Source organism: Humulus lupulus, chromosome 9, assembly GCF_963169125.1.
Source record: "Humulus lupulus chromosome 9, drHumLupu1.1, whole genome shotgun sequence".
Classification (NCBI taxonomy): Eukaryota; Viridiplantae; Streptophyta; class Magnoliopsida; order Rosales; family Cannabaceae; genus Humulus; species Humulus lupulus.
The window spans coordinates 35,266,711-35,285,979 of NC_084801.1; the positions used below are offsets into that span (position 1 = coordinate 35,266,711).

The window sequence follows — 19,269 nt, forward strand, 5'->3', positions numbered from 1 at the left end:
TTTTAAAAATCTTTAAAAATGTATTATCAAGTGTACTTCTCTTCAAAATAAAGATTAAAAAACGGTGAAGAAACAAAGAATTGTTGCAACCAAAACCAGGTTTCAATTAAGATTTTTTTAGGCAAGTTCTTTTTCATTTTTATGTTTTGACAAGTGAAAAGTACAACGATAGAATGTTTTTAGGCTTGTTTTGACTCTTTTTTTTTTTTTGAGTGAAATTCATAGAATTTTATTGGGCAAACAGCCAAGATGAAGCAAAAACATCAAACATAAATAGTTTTAAGGCCACAGACATGAAAGCAAGCCAGGCCACCAAACTCGGCCACAGACATGAAAGCAAGCCAGGCCACCAAACTCTAGGAGAATCAAGAGATAATGCAAGTTTTGCTAAGGAATGAGCTGTAGAATTACTAGCTCTATTACAATGTCTAATGGAAATAGACGAGAAAGTGCTCCATGCTTGATAAATGTCTTGGAGAACAATGCCATATTCTGAATTATTAGCCTCCTTACGGGCAATGCTTTGGCAAACACGAAGACAGTCTGTACTAATTCGAATACGAAAGAAGCCAAGGCGAATACAGAGAAGCATCCCTTGAAGGGCAGCAGCTGCTTCAGGGACATGAGGCGCTAATGATGTCGTCAATGGAGTTGCAGCAGAGCAACAAACAAACCCCAAGCTATCAACCACCACTGCCCCCATACCCACCATCCCTTTATCACCATCTAAACCAGCATCTACATGAACACACATCTCTCCATCAGCCAAGGGAACCACTTGCGCAACAGTAGGATGCGTAGAGGACCCACCACCACCTTCCTCAGTTCGGGTTTGGTTTTGAGCCTCTTGATAACGCCACAGAAAATTCAGAGACCAAGGACCCACCATACCGTCATCAAGAAGCTTATTATCATGAACAAATTGGTTACGACGATACCAAATTCTCCAACACAACACCAAAAATTCCTCCACCTCTTTTTTCTCAAGAATCTCCATACACCCAATAATAACTTCATAGAAAGAGGAGGCACTTCCCAGCGGTTCCAAGCCTTTTACAAGCCATTCACCCCGAATATTCTTAAGGGAAGGGCACGTCCAAAGAGCATGAAGAGTGGTGTCATTATTTTGACAACAAATAGGACACACGGGTGGAGAAGAGAGGTCGTGTCTCATCAAATTAGCATGGGTAGGTAGAAAGTTCAGTGCCGCTTTCCAGACAATTTTTTTTACCTTAGTGGGTAGAGATAGAGCCCACATAAATTTCCACCAAGGAGATTGACCTGAAGAAGATGAAGCTTGGCCTATACCTAACCGTTTCACTTCACTCCAATACCCACTTTTGACAGTATAGTATCCTGACTCCGTAAAATGCCAAATAAGACGATCTGGTCTCTCAAAGGAAGAAGTGGGGGTGGAAAGCACCGCTTTAGCTTCCATTGGCTCAAACAATTCCTCAATGAGAGAAGCATTCCACCTTCCCATATCGTCCTTTAGATCACACACCCAAGTAAACTCTGGCCCCCCACGAAAAGAGTAAGCACGACCAACATGATCCTTAGGAATCCACACATCCTTCGTGATACTAATAGTATCGCCCTGACCCACAAGCCACCTCGCTCCATTTTTCCATAAGTCCCTCCCCCAAAGCACGCTCTTCCATAAGAAAGACGTTTTTTTAGAGGGTTCCACATCTACCACCGTAGTAGTAGGGTAATAAAATCCTTTCAAAACTCTAGCAGCTAACGACTCCAGAAAATTATAGAGCCTAGCAGCTTGTTTAGCAAGGAGAGACTGATTAAAGAGGAACATATCACGAAATCCCATACCCCCATCAGATTTGTGCCAGCAAAGACAGGACCACGTACACCAATGCATTTTCCTCTTATCCGGGTCCCCACCCCACCAAAACCGAGCGCATAACTTGTGGATTTCATTAACAATACCAACAGGGAGCCTAAAGAGGCTCATAACATAAGTGGGGATAGCTTGGACAACAGATTTCAACAACACCTCACGACCCCCTGAAGAAAAAAGTTTGGATTTCCAACCAAACAGTTTATTCCAAACTTTATCCTTAATAGACTGGAAGAGAGCACTTTTGCTTTTACCGGCAAAACAAGGCAAGCCCAAATACTTATCGTGACAAGGAACCAAAGGGACCCCCAGTATATAAGCCAAACCATCACGATCCTGAGTACTCACACGAGAACTAAAACACACAGCAGACTTATTTAAGTTAACAAGTTGGCCTGAAGCATCTTCATAAAGCATAAGAATTTCCTTAAATCTAGTGCAACTCGCCACAGTAGCTTCCAAGAAGAAAAAGCTATCATCAGCAAAAAAGAGGTGAGAGACAATAGGACCACGCCGACCACACTTAAGACCCGAAATAGTGTGTAAACGAAGCTCTTGTTTGATGATTGAGGAGAGTCCTTCAGCACAAATTAAGAAGAGAAAAGGTGAAAGTGGGTCACCTTGTCTCAACCCACGAGTAGGGACAATATGACCAATAACATCCCCGTTAACATTAATCGCATAAGAAACAGTTGTAACACATCCCATAATCAAAGCAATCCACCCACTAGGGAAGCCCAACCACATCATCATACCCTCCAAGAAAGCCCAATCCACCCTATCATAAGCCTTAGCCATATCAGCCTTAAAAGCAAGGTACCCCTGTTTACCTTTCTTATGCCGCTTGACTGCGTTGAGACATTCAAACCCAATCATAGCATTGTCATAAATAAGGCGTCCAGGGATAAACGCACTTTGCTCCTCAGAGATTACATCATTTAACACTTCCCGCAATCTGTTGGTAATCATCTTAGCAATAATCTTATAAAGCACATTGCACAAGCTAATGGGCCGAAAATCACTAGTGCGAGTAGGGTTCTTAATTTTTGGAATCAAAGTGATAATAGTCTCATTAATATTACTCACCGTACCAGTACCAGCAATGAATCCCAAGCAGGCCTTACAAACATCTTGCCCAACGGTACCCCAGAATTTTTGGTAGAAGCCAGCGCCCATACCATTCTTCCCGGGACTTTTACTGGGATGCATTTGAAACAGAGCAATCCAAACATCAGCTTCGGTGAAAGGACGCAGAAGGGTTGCATGCAAATCATCAGAAACACGACTCGGGACAGAAGACAACACCATATCCATCACAACTGAGGAAGGTCTATGAGAAGTAAACAAGGTCCCAAAATAATCTTCAAAGACCGAGGCTATACCACTCGGCTCCTCCACCCAGTTCATATCACTATCCAAAATACCAGCAATTGCATTTTTCCGCTTCCTATGCGAGGCACTTTGGTGAAACAAAGAAGAATTTTTGTCCCCAAGCCTAAGCCAGGAATCTTTTGATCGTGAAGCCCAATATTTCTCGTCTTTGTACACCAACACATCTAACTCTTTTTCAGTCTGAAGATAAGCCGACCAAGAAGAAGAATCTAAGGACAAATCCAAGTTATGCAATTCTTCCTACTTTTTCTTAATAGCCCCTCTAGTCTTCTTATAAGTAGACACATTCCAATCCTTAAGCACACTAGTCACCTGACCGATTTTTTGTTGCACCCCGGCGATGGTACCAGTACTATTAGAGCCTCAATTGCTAGTCACAATATCACAACAATCTTTCTCATTGGCCCAAGCCATCTCAAAGTGAAAACGAGCCTTTACACGAGGGACCGTCCGTTTCTCATTAGCTTGAAGAATTCGAGTTAACAACGGCCGATGGTCCGACCCCCAAAGCTTAAGATGAGACACACAGGAGTTAGGAAATAAATCATACCAGTCTTTATTACAAACCATGCGGTCCAACCGTTATTGCGTAAACGAACCATCTTTATGACGATTGCACCAAGTATATCTTGCTCCTTCAAAACACATATCAGAAAGACCGGAGTAAGCTAGGGAACGTCGAAAGTTATCCATAAGAACCTGGGCCCGAGGAGGGCCACCGCTCTTCTCATGCCCATAAAGAATCTCATTCCAATCACCACCAGCCAACCACGGACCCGAAAAACCATCCGCTAACCTTTCAACCAACCGCCAAAACACCGGCCTTAATGAGACATCGGGTTGGCCATAAAACCCAGTAAACCTCCACCAACGATTGCTGTGAGAGCCAACCATTACGTCAATATGGCTTTTTGAGTAACCTTTCAAAACCACATCAACATTAGAAGACCAAAATAAGCATAAGCCACCACTACGACCCACCTTATCGACCACTAATTTCCCCACAAAACCAAGACGAACACGCATGAATTCAAGAACCGAATGGGTGACGAGGGTTTCAGAGAGAAAGACAACATCAGGTAAGAATTCTTTCACGTAGGAATGGAAAATTTGGAACGTCCGGTCATTCCCCAAACCTTGGGCGTTCCAACATAAACAATTCATAACGTTCGGTGGCCCTGTTCCACAGGGTCCACCGTTTTAAATAGAGAGTCGTCATTCCCAACCACATCCGGTAAAAGAGTAGACAACGAAGAACTTACCACCACCTCATGTAAACATTCCGGAGTTGCCAATAGAGGGGCTGACAACTCCTTCGGACCCCGTTTATAAACCTTTTTTGGGCTTTTGGCTTTAATTCCAAGGGCACCTTTTTTTCCTGCAAAAGAAACTTTGAGCTTTTTCTTTCGAGAAGACATAGTGGAGGACGAAGAGTCCACCTTACCACTAGCAGAGATCAATCCAGTCGAACCACCAACCTGTGTATCAGCTTTCACGAAGGAGATTGGAGGTCCCTGCATGGAATCAACGTGAACAGTGACCTCCTCCATATGAAGCACATGTCCCTCACGTGGGTCTTTAGTTATCACCCCATTAGAACCCACGTGCAATCTAATCTCCCCATTAACCACATTATTATCAATTCCCAAGGGTCCCACCACTCCCATATCAGATTTATTAATAGCCTCATTCTCAATATTTGATACACGGTGAGAGTCAAAGTTCCCATAATCAGATAATACATTACTTGTATTAATGGGGTTACTCAAATCATGGGATTGGGTAACTATATTTGGAGGTTCCACATTTTTTGCCCCATTACAAGGCAAGGACGCAGAGGGGATCTCCAAACTTTCCTTAGAATGATTCAAATCTTTATTGAATATTTCCGAAACAAGGTGCCAGTTAATATTATCATTTATGGCTGAAGCTTTCCCTTTCCGTTGTCCTTCAGTCGACGGCAATACGACCGGCGTCGGGGCACAAGCAGACGTCAAAGCAACAGCCTTCGGACCACCCACTTTAGCCGTATCTATTCCAACAGTACCACCCAAACCAGTTGACGAACTCTCATGGTCCCGGTTACGAGCTTTTTTAGAAACAGTTCCGGTAATCTTATCCGGGAAGGGGACACGAATCCACTCCCCATATTTCAACTGATCTTTCCCACCAACACCCTTAGGCTTTGACAGGCATTCATTCATAGGGTGACCAAGAATGCCACAGAAGTAGCATAGTTCCGGTAATCTCTCGTACTGCAAAGGAAAAATAAGAATCGATTTATCCGGCGCGAAACGGCGCTTAATCACACGAGGAAGGGGTCTTTTGATAGCCACACCAATCCGAACCCGTAAGAAAGGTCCAACACACTGCCCTCCCGGACCGCAAGTCACCTCCCGGACTTCCCCGACAGATTTACGAGCTCGAAACCCCAAGCTTTCGACATACAAAAAACTGGAACCTTATGAATTTAGACCCAGAAAGGTGCCATCTCGAACTCCATCTCAGTCGGATCCGTATAATCATCCGGTTCCTTTAGAGCCAATAAACAATTTTCAAAGATCCAGGGACCACCCTCCAAGACTCTTTTACGGTCTGTAGCCAACTCAAACCGAAAAATGAACGTGTTCTTACCACGATTTTCCACTGTAAAAGTCCCAAGAATTTTCCAAAAGATCTTAACAGCATAAGTCAAATCATCACGATCAACCGACCTTGTGGTAATCACCCTGCCGATAATCGTCTTCGCAATAGAATTGGCTCCTTCATCAAGAAGCGTTTGATCCACTACATCACAGAATTCGTCCACCTCATCATCCTCAAGAGCAAGAGAATTATAGAAGGCAGCAAGATCATTATCATTCATGGTTCCCAATCACAAGCGTATGACTAATCGGAACTAGATTATACAGAGGTGGCCGGAAAATAAAAGAGGGACCGTCGATTACTCTAGAGAGAAAGCGGGAAGTATTGTTATAGTTTGTTTTGACTCTTTAGATTAGTTTTTATGAGAGTTTTAAAATTAAATAATATATAATTCTATATTTAATTATGAACTCAATAAAAAAGAATAATAATAAGAGATTGCAGGTTATTCTATATATGTTGCAGATGCAACTACATTACCAAACAAATAAGAATACATATAATTCTTATAAAAACAAATTACGCATAATGCTAAAAAATATAGTGCACAAACATTGTGTTAACCTTTTGGTGAATCAATTTACACATGCCAAATCATATAGAACTTTTGAGTTGATTTTAAAAGTGCGATTTTCTAACGTAACAAGTTACATTTAGCTCGTTATTAAGGAGAATTCAGTTGATGTCGGACTAGAAAACACCATAATACTAGATAATTAGTTTACAAGTTAGGAAAATGGGAGAAATGACCTCTTAATTGATATACATGCCAATGTCCAACTGAGGTTTACTAAAATATAAAGAACAATAAACATATTTAGAACGTAACCAACAGTGAGAGTTTGCCAACTTTCTCATCAATTACAAATGAAAAAGAGGGTTTTAAACTCATCAGAATGCGTTTCTAAACCCAAAAAAAATGTTAATAAAAAAAAACTATACATGTCACTAGTAAGGAAAATAAATGTGAGTTACTTCTAAGGTCTACCCAAATGTTTTGTTGCTAGAAGCCTAAATCTCCACAGAAGTGTGACTTGCAAGTCCACTTTGATTTTCGACAACACTGATGTAAACCAATATATACTCTTTTCCTCTAGTCTAGGTGATTGATTCGAAAAGCCATACTAAGCATCTCAGCTATAGATTACAAAAGACTAAGACAAGGAGCTTAAATTTAATGTGCAAGTATTTGTAAATACCTTCTATAATTCCTGCAACTGTATAAAGCTTCCTTCAAATCTATAAACCAGATTGTATTTGAACACGAAAATTGTCATCTTTGGTGAGGTTTGAATTGATGTTGTTTGGATCTCATTGGTATAGACTGATGTGATGGCTCAGAGCTACCTGAGACTCCCATTTGTGTTGTAGGCATATGGTTGGAGAAGGTTCCCTGAACTTGCTGGTCAGGAAGATCTGGTGTGTCTGAGAAAATCAAAGTAAAAGGAAGTTATAAGAATGCAAACAGACTACTAAGTTAGAATCTATCCCTCCCGGTCACCAAAATTGGATGCATACCAAACAATGTCTTGATAGATGGTCTCTTTGGTTTGTTGCTCTTTTTCTTCAGTTCAGCTGCATAGAATAACAATCATGAAATCAAAAGGAAAGACATTTCAAGCAGACCAACCAATTACTCCCATACGTAGAGAAATAGATTAGTAAAGAGCTTAAGGAAAGGGAATGCATATCAAATATTCAAACAAACAGAGGTACCATTGGAGGGTGTCACTAATTAGTACATACCTATGCCAGGCATATGGTTCTCATTGACAATCTCAAAATTCTTGTATGTATAGCCAACAAAATTGGTGTCCTTCGAAGAAAGCATCTGAAAGAAACAAAAAGGATATGATCCATTAATTCTGAGACACATTAAAAGTATTAGTTTCAACACACCACAAAGAGAAGCTATATGTATGTGTGGTATAGGAGCAGCCCTGAGGCTGAATGAGAAATTAAGGCTGAAAATCTAACGTTTCTCTGACAAGGAGTATCAATAGTGCATATTAAAATTAAGAGACTTGCCTTTCTCCATGGACCTGATTTTGATGGAGGTTGTGCTGGATTCCCCAACTGCATATAGTTAAGATAAAAATTACATTAACAACAGAAAAGAGCACTAAATATAAAGATGGTAGCATCAATTGCATGTGAAGCAATTTCAGTTTAAGGAAACCATTATTTCCAAACCTCTTCAAACTTCTCAAAGTTTTGTGTATCTAACTCATCTTTGACCTCTGGTATAAAAGCAGCTTCCATCTGATATACTCTATCCCATTGTAATCCTTTAAACCATGGGTGTGCCTAACATAAGGAACTTCTTATCAGCTTTGTTCAAAATTATAAACCAGTGCCTACATGAATATAAGAAAAAGATGATGGTTCATGGGAGCCAACTTTAATTTCATGAGCTCCTTTGGTCCCCAGCCTCTGTTCAACATTGCAAAGGAGCTTGCAAATTAGATCTTTAGCCTCGGCAGACAGCTTTGCTTCTTCTGGGAATTTCAAATGAGTTCTCCAGTTTACAATCTGCATAGCAAGAACTGACAGTTTGTTTGATAAGAATATACAAAACAGATGTTAGCATGAGAGACCCCATGATAGTACTTAAGGTGATGCAAAACAAAAGCTTTTACATGTATATTATGGTACTTTTTTGTAGTACTAACACATTTTTGTATATAAAAAACAGTCAACATTCATGTTTACCTTCCTGCATGTTGACATAGGTTCTTCAGAATAAAAAGGTGGAAATCCTACAAGCATCTCATACATGATTGCTCCAAGAGACCACCTGAGATAAACATCTTGTTACATATATGTAGCAATACATGGCAAAATTATAATCCATAAAAGTTAATAACTACCAGTCGCACTCCATTCCATATCCTCTTTTTAATAGTACTTCTGGGGCAATGTAATCAGGAGTTCCAACAGTCGAATAGGCCTACATATGCATATGGGAGTCTATTATTAACAGCAGAAAAATCACAATAAATTATTGGAAATAGAATAAACAAAAAATTACATGAATAAAAGTAAGGCCCTTCTACTAAAATTATCCAAGAATATTAAAGCAAAAAAAAGCTCTTTAATTGCAGGAATATTTATTTTAAATATATACAAGACAGCTATACTAACTTTAAAATAACATTATTGTAAATCTATTGTGAGTCTTATAATCTAACAAAACCTGAGTAAAAAACTTGTGTGTGCATTATAAAAAAGTATAACTGAATATTTTTTTATATATAAAAAAAATCCAAAATCCATGGAGTTTGTACAAATGTTTTGATTAAAAACTAAAGCCAGGAGAAGATATTTAGAAAGCATGAAACTCAAAATTATTCAACAGTTGGTGGTACTGAAGAATTCAATCTCAGATCATGTAAGAGCATATAAGTTAGTTAGCAATCCCTTCATAGACCCACCATATCTTTAAATCAGTCTGAGAATCTACACTAGAAATTTGGAATGATAGTGTATGCCTGATTCCTTGAGTAACAGAGTGAGAATCTACTTGAAATTTCAAGCATGAAGATTAATATGGGAAAAAGTGTTCAGCTAGATATTGATCTGGAAGATGGTATCATTATGGTCTGGCAGATTGTTCAGATGTTCCATGGGGAGTTGGCCAATAAAATATTTGGGCTTGCCTCTAGGAGGTAACCCACTTTGATCAAACTTCTAGGATCCATTGTGAGTTACATTTGAGTATGAAATTGGATAGATGGATAAAGCATATGTTTCTTATGGTGGTGATTAACCCAGAAACAATCAATTTAGTCAGCCCTTCCAACACATTTACTTTCCCATTTTTTTATTCTTAAGAAGGTAGAGAAGGAGATGGAGAGTATGAGGAACTTTTTTTTGGAAGTGATGGTAATGGGGAAGATCATTTAGCTCAATGGGAGGTGTTTGTAAGCCTTAGAAGTTTGGTGGGGTACATAAGGAGTTTGGAAGGGTAAAGGCAATAATATGAATCAAAACAAAGCTTTACTCATGAAATGGTTATGGCATGTTTCCTTGGAAAGAGATTCTATCAGGCATGAAGTTAATAAAAGTAACTAGAGCCTCTCAACAAATGGATGACATACTTGTTAGCTCTCATAATGCTATCATAGCTGATTTGCAAGAAAAAATAAACTAGGGAGAAATGATTATTTTTCTTGGATAAAACCTTATCATCTTCTATCAATATACAACCTATCATTTCTTAAAAAAAACTAATAAAGTTGAAAAAACAAACATACCAACATACGCCTGTTTTTTTGCCAGTGTAATAACTGTTCTTGCTGAGTTCGTTTTGGTGCAGTAGGCATCTTAGAATAATTATCACTGTTCAACTGAGATTTTCCCCTACCAACTCCCTGATCGTTCTCGCTAAGATTTGGAAAACTACTACAATGCAATGGCTTACACAGTCCAAAATCTGAAAGCTTCATGTGGCCGTAACGGTCAAGAAGCAAATTGTCAGGCTTGATATCCCTATAAAGGAGAAAATTCAAATTGTGGTTTAAGTAAACTTCTTAAACAACCCCATTCAAATATTTCTGGTCTAAAACAGAAAGCACAGAAAAAAAAAAAGTATGAATGCAAAGTGAAAGCCCAACAGATGACAAGAATGTTCATATGGTATACATGAATTGTATTTTAGATTATACATCTTAAAGTAACCATACATAGTAAGATGACATGGGCAGCTAAGAGTTTCTTTTATCACCATTCATAGAAAGAGATACCAGATAAGGCTACTTGCCGAATGATCTTAGTGAAAGTTAAGTTCAAAGACTACTGTTAGGAAAGATATTAATGATATCTAGAACGCTAGATCCCAAGTTGATAGACTATGATACATTACAAGCTAGAGATATCGATAACAGATATTATTAAACAATGCAAATGAAATAAAACCTGTGAATGTAGCTGTGCTTGTGAATGGACTCAATGGCAAGAACTGTCTCCCCAACATAAAACCTTGCTTCATCTTCATTCAGAGTATCTTTGCGCATTAATAATGTCATCATGTCACCCCCAGGAAGGTATTCCATTATAAGATACAAAAATTCATCATCTTGAAAGGAGCAGTAGAGCTTAACAATGTATGCACTATCAACCTCAGCAAGAAGATTTCTTTCTGCTTTGACATGTTCCACCTTTCAAATGCAAAAGAAGGGAAAAAAAAAGTAAAAAATACGAACTGCATGTACAAACTGCACAAGAAGTTTCGTTGCCATAAATTTCTCCAGACGAACGAAAGGATATTCCAAACATAAATTTAACAGACACCTGAATCTTTTCTGAAAGGAATTCTCATGGTGTGATATGGGAAGCCAGATATAATAATAATAATAACAACAGGACATTATCTGATCAAAATCTTCATGGTTTTCTTTAAATTTGAAAATCAACTGAAAGTGGCTTTTGATACGACTATATAGAAATGGTCATTGGCCAACCCACACCAATTGAGGCAAAGAGTTCTATAAAGTACCTGACCTCTCCGTAGCATCTCAGATTTCTTAAGCTTTTTCATCGCATATACATGGCCAGTAGACTTTTCTCTGCAAAGTCTCACCTACATTTTTGCAGAAAGTATGTTTAGACTATGACAACCATTAATGTTTTAGAGGCAAGAGTATTTTTGCAAAGTGTTCTAGTTTCCTAACTAGGTAATAGACAATTAGAAAAGCCACTGGAGCTTCAGCTTAAGTGATATAACACATCTTGGCAACAGAATTCAGAATAATCATTGGAATGTAAATAAAAATTTTGATAACAGCAAAAAATTATTTTAAAGGTGCAGAAAAGAACCTCCCCAAATGCTCCCCTTCCAATGATGGTCAAGAGTTGAAAGTCATCGACACCCATTTTATGCCTTTGAAGACGCATATATTCTGTCTCCTTCTTTTCTAAATATTTGAGAATATTCATTTGCTCTTCCTCAGAAACATCAGCATCGGCAAGTCGCCTCTCCAAGACCCACCGTCTATATTTGATAGAAGATAAAATGAATATCAAAGATATGGGAGAACTTCAATAAGCAATGTAGTAAGAAAAAAGCAACAATCCTGGGGAATATACAGTCCATTAGGCAACAAAAGAAAAAAAATATGTAGAAAATATTGTATATTAAGCATTTACTCAATATCTTTCCACTAAGAAAACCAAGCTGAATTATTAGAAAATTACTATAATTAGATTATTTAGTTTTAGGCTAATTGATTTACCTTAGAATATCTGTAAATAATCTAGAATATTTGGTATTATACACCACATTTGTTTATACCTCTACAGTGCCTATTTAAAGGTCTTATTCTCTATCAATAAAAATTATCAAAGGCTAATTTTCCACATAGTATCAGAGATTTCCCTCTAAACTAGAAACTTCGAAGCCTCCATTTTTTCTCTCAGCCTTCGTCTCTTTCCTTATGGCCACTCTCAAAAAATATAAAGTTTTCCTAGCAAAAGTCGAGCAAGTGGTAGTTCCTAAGGATATAACTGAAGCCCTCTCACAGAAAGAATGGAAGAAAGCAGTCTACGAGGAAAATGGGGCACTAGAAACAAACACGTGGACAATAGTCAATCGACCTAGAGATAAACATGTGGTTGGATGTAAGTGGGTATTTACGCTTAAACACAAGGCTGATGGAACGATAGACCGATACAAAGCGAGACTAGTTGCAAAAAGATTCATCCAAACATATGGAGTGGACTACAACGAGACGTTTGCACCCGTTGCCAAGTTATACACAGTCAGAGTTCTACTATCAATTGCTGCAAATCTCGATTGGCCCCTACAACAACTAGACATCAAAAATGCATTCCTTAATGGGCATTTGGAAGAGGAAGTTTTCATGAGAATCCCTCTGGGCTTTGAGGAAAGATATGGAAAAGAAAATGTTTGTCATCTGAAAAAATCTCTCTACGGCTTAATACAATCTCCACGGGCATGGTTTGAAAGATTTAATCGGGTGGTAAAACAGTATAGGTATAAACAGACTCAATCAAATCACACCTTGTTCTTCAAACACTCGCAAAAGGGTAAGGTAACTATTCTCATTGTCTGTGTTGATGATATGATACTCACCAGTGATGATTATGGAGAGCAAGAAAGACTTAAAGACTTGCTAGCCCAAGAGTTCGAGGTAAAAGATCTTGGATCAATGAAGTATTTTCTAGGAATGGAGGTTGCAAGAACAAAACAAGGAATTGTTGTCTCAAAGAAAATATGTCCTAGATCTACTTTAGGAAACAAGAATGAGTGGCTCTAAACCTGTGACAACACTAGTTGAACCAAAAGGCAAGAATAAACCAACAAAAGAGAAGCCAATTGAGAAAGAAATGTATCATCGGTTAGTGGGAAAATTGATCTACCTATCCCACACAAGGCTTGATATTGCATTTTCTGTGAGCTTAGTTAGCCAATACATGCACATTCCATTCGAAGAACACTTGGAAGCTGTGTACAAAATTTTAGGCTATCTGAAGAAAACACCAGGAAATGGATTGCAGGAAAGAGGTGTTGAGGCCTTCACAAATGCGAATTGGGTAGGGTCAATTGAAAATAGAAGATTAACAGATGGTTACTTGGAGGAGTAAGAAGCAACCAGTGGTAGCCCGAAGTAGTATCGAAGCAGAACTCAGAGCTCTTGCTCAAGGAGTATGCGAATTAATTTGGATCAAACGCATACTTGAAGAATTAAAACTTCAAAGGACTGAGCCTTTAAAGTTGTATAGCGATAGCAAGTCAACAATCAACATAGCACACAACCCAGTCCATCACGACAGAACCAAGCATGTTGAAGTGGATAGACAATTCATTAAAGAAAAAATTGATAGAAAGGAACTATGTGTTGTATATATTCCTAGCAAGCAACAACAGGCTGACTTACTAACTAAAGGGCTATCAACAGAAAGTTTCAACGAGTTAGTTTGCAAGCTAGGCATGTGGAATATCTATGCACCTGCTTGAGGGAGGGTGTAAAAAATATTGTATATTAAGCATTTACTCAGTATCTTTCCAATAAGGAAACCAAGCTAAATTATTAGAAAGTTACTATAATTATATTATTTAGTTTTAGGCTAATTGATTTACCCTAGAACATCTGTAATTAATCTAGAATATTTGGTATTAAATACCAGATTTACTTATATATGTACAATGCCTATTTAAAGGCCTTATTCTCAATTAATAAAGATTATCAAAGGCTAATTTTCCACAAAATACATTGATAGAATGTAAACTTTTAAACAACATAGCCAAGGCGGCTTCTAAGCTCTTGTAAAATGTAAGAAAATCATTGTTTTAGACAAACTATGATTATAGCAACTGGCCTCTCCAAAAGTGTCAGTTGAAGTTAAAGGTGGGCTCATTAAATTTCCTTTTGTAAAATGATCTCCTGAGCATGTACATACTTGGTGCAAGATTCAGGTGCACATCAAAAAGTTACAAGCAAACAGCATTGATAAGAAAAGTATTGAGATCCTTGGGATAATTATTAGGCATAATTTTCACAATTGTACTTTTCTAATGATAGATTAATCTCAATCAAATGTACCATTGTCATCAATTTCAAGAAAAATGAAGATGCATCTAGAAAATTATTAATATTTTTATCAAAACAAATAGTAGGCATGTAGAAAAGCCATAAAAAATGAGTATAATGGAATTCTCAACAAAAACAAAACAATCTTAGAAAACACACGTTCACACCAGGATATTAGAAAATGTCAACATTAGTGTCATACAAACTTTTTTTTCTTCCGCTAAGTATGAGTTCTCGTAACCAGATTCATCAAAACTAAAGAAAAAATAGGAAGAAAACAAAATACATTTTGCAGTTAGTTACAATACAATCTAAAAACAAATTACAATCCAAATTGTAGTTGCCACAAACAGCATGAGTTTTTATGTCGAGATCGCATATACTAGTAATCATACATAAAGCGTAGATAGAATGTATATTAAGACTAATCCCTGCAATAGCTCCAGCTACCAACACAATACTTGTATCTTCGTCACAATCAAATCCAAACTGAATAATTTGCATATGAATGTAAAGAAAAAATAATGAAAAAATAGTGCCTCAATAGTTCAATTTGACACACTTACCTCTCTTTTCTATCTTGCAAACACTTCATTTGAGATTTGTAATGGTTTTCTATATACTGCTTAGCTGCTTCTACTTTTTGTTTTGTTACATTTGAAGGCGCATCATCAGTAGGAGGATTATTTGCATCTTTTAAATTATCTGCTCCCTTCTTTTTTGTTGGCACGGGCTTTGTTTTAGGCTGAAATTTCTGAAACCAACTTCGTGCTGAATCCATGACAATAATTTAGCTCCTTAATCAACTGAGCATTCTTCTTCGTGATTCTATCTAAGAAGATTCATCCATTAATGTACACCCGAAACCCTGATACTAACAAGTAATGCCAATGTAGAATACTGGATAATAAACAAAAATTACATAAGAATAATGGAATAGTAAAACTAACTTCACATTATAATTAGCAACCAACTCAACCCCATTAACCTGGGAAACAACAGCATTTCAAAAGACCCAATTTATGAAGAAAAAAAAAAAGATATTAAAATTAAAATTAAAAGTCGTCATAAAACTTTATTAATTCATAATTATTCGCAGAACAAGATTATGAATATCAATAATAACATTTGGTATTCCAAAATATTTTATCAAATTATACAATATACCTTTAAACATTATGCAACTCTAACACAGAAAAATGTAATAAAACTTTACTTTTGGATCAAAATTCTTCATGCAAAAGCTAATGAAACCTCACCAAAAAAACAGAAATATTAATCTTCCATTAAACCCAAACTCTAAAAGTTAAATTATATGAAAAATCTACAAAAATAAATAAATAAGAACTTGAAAATCACATAATTCATGGCACTGCAAGAATGAAGCTTTTGACTTCAGAAAAAATTCACTCACTTCACAATCCATTCAAATTCCAAACAAAAAAAAAATTGGAAATGGTGATGATCAGTAACACAATACAATCAAATTAAATAAAAATTAAAAAAAAAAGACTAATTTCGAGAGATCGAATCAGTACCTGAGTTTTCTTGCTGATTAACCAGAGCACTTTCTCTGCAACTTCCCTTTTACTACTCTCAAACCAAAAAATAATAATAATAATCTTTTATTTTATTCAAGTTTATTATTGGGTGGGAATCTAAATTACGAAAACACCCTTACACTTCAGTGATACAAGGGTACGGTGAACTAATCAAGGGTATTTTGGGTAAATAGTATTCTTTTGTAATCATTAAGCATCGTGTAAGTCACGACGATGTTGACGTGGAAGTTGCCGTCCCGTTAAGGCTTAACCCCTTACCGGTAAGGTGACTGGTATTGTAGGTTTTCTGGGGTAGGGTTAAAAAAATATGTGAGCTTACCATATTTGCTAAAATAAAAAATAATCTATTTTAAATAAAAGAATATACCATATCATTTTGACACTTAAACAAATTTGTTAAAGATCTCAAGCTAATAAATTGATTTAATACCAAATTTTGTTTATTTGGAACATTAAATTTAATTTGAGATTTGGTTTGAAGTGTGGATTTTTTTTTTATTAAAAAACATTATGGGCGAAATTAAAGGAAAGAGTAAAAGAAATTATTTTCTATCTCTTTTATAAAATTGAATTTTCAGTTTTTTAACTATCAATCTTAATAATTTTAAATGCTTCATTTTTTTTTTAAGGATATGATCTTTCTTTCATTGGTTAAATAGACCACAGATATATAGATCATGTCATACTTAAATAGCAACAACAGATCTTAGAAAGGAAGTAACCTAAATAAGTCCTTACAAAAAATAAAAAATGACTAAGTCGAATACACTAGTAGAACAAATAACTAAGAACTAAGACCATCCCCAAATAGAGACGAAAATGACGGACTAGCAATAAGATAAGACAATAATACATCACCATACAACACCAACCCGCCATACAACAAAATGGAACATAGTCCAAACAAATCTAAACATTAATATAAAATAATGGAACCAACTAAAGTTCCTGAAAGACAAGGTGAAAACACCATTATTGAAAACCTAAAACAATTGAAAACAGACCCAAAACAGACATCAAAGCAAACAAAAACATAACAAGACCATAACACAAAGAAATAGTGCTCATTTCTGGCTCAGTAACACCACTCCAAACAACTTCCACTCTATTCCTGAGCCCAACCACTAGCCAATGGCCAAGAGAGTCGATCTGTCATGAAAACAAGCTCTCCAACCGACTAGAGTTGAAGTAAGCAAGGGTCCCCACGACACAAACCAGTGTCAGCTGAGAACAAAACCCCACCCCATTTACAACGGCTGAGATCAAAAGCCCACTGCACACAACAAACCCATTAGTTGATACCATGAATAGCGTTAAAGTTGTTGATGACGTTTTTCGTCAACTAAAATAAGAGCAATTAAGCAAATTAATAATGAAGAAAGAAAAGAATAACAAAGATTTTTTTACGTGGTTCAGTAGTTAAATCTACCTAGTCCACGAGTCACTTTTATTAACTTGTCTGTGTTAATGCTATGAAAGCAATTTCACAGAGTTTTTCAGTACAAGAATAGAGCATGAAAAATACAAGTGAACAATTCCAGATATTTATAGACTGAGTTCAGATACTCTCCTCCATGATTTTAGGAGGGAGTTATACAAATATCTTATTTGAATTTGAATTGCATAAGACTCAGTCAACAATACAATATCTAAACTAATTCCCCGAAAAATAGGGATAATTTACTTGAATACTATTTTATGATTCTTTTCAATGTAACATCGAGCTGAGGTCAATATTCTTCGAGCTGACATACTTCAGTTATTCTTTCGAGCTAACTCCCTTTCGTTCGAGCTAAAATAATACATTATTTATAACTACAGAAATATCATTAATGGTAATAATATTTAATTCCGCAACCATGTATATTATATTCTCAGAATGAGGGTATAACATTTGCCCCCTCAAAAGTATCTGCTCGGATCCCCATAAGAGAGACTTTTGAGTTCCCCTCATCAAAAAACGTGCCCACCTACCACACTCGAGTGTGTACAAGTGTCATGCTCGGATTGGTTACTCAGTTGTACTTGATGTACTACCATTTAGTATTCACATGCACCTTTTTGTCGTCGTTTCCCTTAAACCCCATCCGTTAGATTTCAATCCTAAGGTCGATATTATTCTTGCTTTTCTTTCTTTCTATATATATATATACCCCATTCCTCTTTCAACTTCTTCACTTTATCATCTTCTCAAAATTTTGAAGCCTTCTCTCTCAAGAACCAGCGAACTCGAAGCTTTCAATCTCTTCAAAATCTTCTTGTTCTTCAAGATTTTCTGAGTTTCTACAGTTGTTCGCCTTAACACACACTTTTAATTGAACTATTCAAGTAATTTTATCAACTTTTCTATGTATTCATAATTTCCATGCATGTGTTCTTTTGTATCGGTCCATTATTCTTGATGTTCTCGAGATTTTTAGGAAAAAGTGTGAGTATGATCTTCTTTGGGGTATAAAAATGTACAAAATTTCTGAGAATAGGCTTAGTTCAGTGCGTATTGAGGACGCTTTAGACTAGGTCTTTTAGGGAAGCTCATTAGTCCACAATTTGGGTAATCGTGCCCAAATTTTTAGGGATCCGTAGCTTTAATTGACACAACATTCTAGACGTAGTCGAGCTCATAACTTGGGCTCTTTATTCTTCTCGTAACATATTCACTTTCGAGCTATATTCCAACCCGAGAGGATCCTTACCTTTACTCTTTCTCTTGGTAGATGTCACATCCTGATTTCAAGAAGGAAGGGTGGGGGTTCTCAACTCGGGCAATCCTGTACCGGAAACCTAGTCCCTGACCTAAGTCTCCCTTTTCTCAAAACCAAAGGTTAATCTGAGAATATCACGAGAAAGTCGAGAGGGAAGATATTCGCAGCTCGTTTAGGCGTCAAATCAGAGAGATCCAAGAAGACAAAATAAAAAGACTTCGCCTTGCTGCCCAACCCAAGCAGTCCTCTGCTAGCAAAATCCCTCTAGCTTGCCCTCTGGACCTAACTCTAACTATTTCTATTGCCTTTCTCCCAAGTGAGCTAAAATTTGATATCATGGATGTCGAGTCTTCAACCTCAATAGGAAAATCTAAGCAACCCTAAGAAGAGTCACACATCCCTGAGTTCGGCCCCTCAATCAACATAAAAGTCGTCATCCCCAAAGCCACCTAATTCAAGGTCGAGCACTACGAGTCCTCGATTAAATCCATCAGACAAGTGTCTGACATCCTAGTAAGCCATGGACTTAAGATTTCTGGCTCACTCATTTTTTGAGCTCC

General features: G+C 37.0%; 2 protein-coding genes across 3 annotated transcripts; both read right to left on the reverse strand.

The window, feature by feature from the left end:
• Positions 1–229: 229 nt before the first annotated feature.
• On the reverse strand, positions 230–4,411 carry LOC133799610 (uncharacterized). The gene is made up of 2 exons (XM_062237610.1): positions 3,847–4,411; positions 230–3,456 (listed from the first exon to the last, which is right to left on the reverse strand). The coding sequence occupies exons 1-2, from the start codon at positions 4,409–4,411 to the stop codon at positions 230–232; spliced, it is 3,792 nt and encodes a 1,263-aa protein (XP_062093594.1).
• Positions 4,412–6,630: 2,219 nt separating this feature from the next.
• On the reverse strand, positions 6,631–16,051 carry LOC133802037 (uncharacterized). Of its 2 annotated transcripts, none has more exons than XM_062240271.1 (14): positions 15,984–16,051; positions 15,012–15,277; positions 11,711–11,885; positions 11,391–11,474; positions 10,811–11,052; positions 10,150–10,384; positions 8,764–8,843; positions 8,606–8,690; positions 8,294–8,425; positions 8,087–8,200; positions 7,922–7,969; positions 7,640–7,724; positions 7,412–7,468; positions 6,631–7,318 (listed from the first exon to the last, which is right to left on the reverse strand). In XM_062240271.1, the coding sequence occupies exons 2-14, from the start codon at positions 15,224–15,226 to the stop codon at positions 7,167–7,169; spliced, it is 1,704 nt and encodes a 567-aa protein (XP_062096255.1). In that variant the 5' UTR covers positions 15,227–15,277; positions 15,984–16,051; the 3' UTR covers positions 6,631–7,166. The 2 variants fall into 2 exon arrangements, with proteins under 2 accessions (XP_062096255.1, XP_062096254.1); XM_062240270.1 differs by having other exon boundaries at positions 15,012–15,345; positions 15,984–16,048.
• Between the last annotated feature and the right edge of the window lie 3,218 nt (positions 16,052–19,269).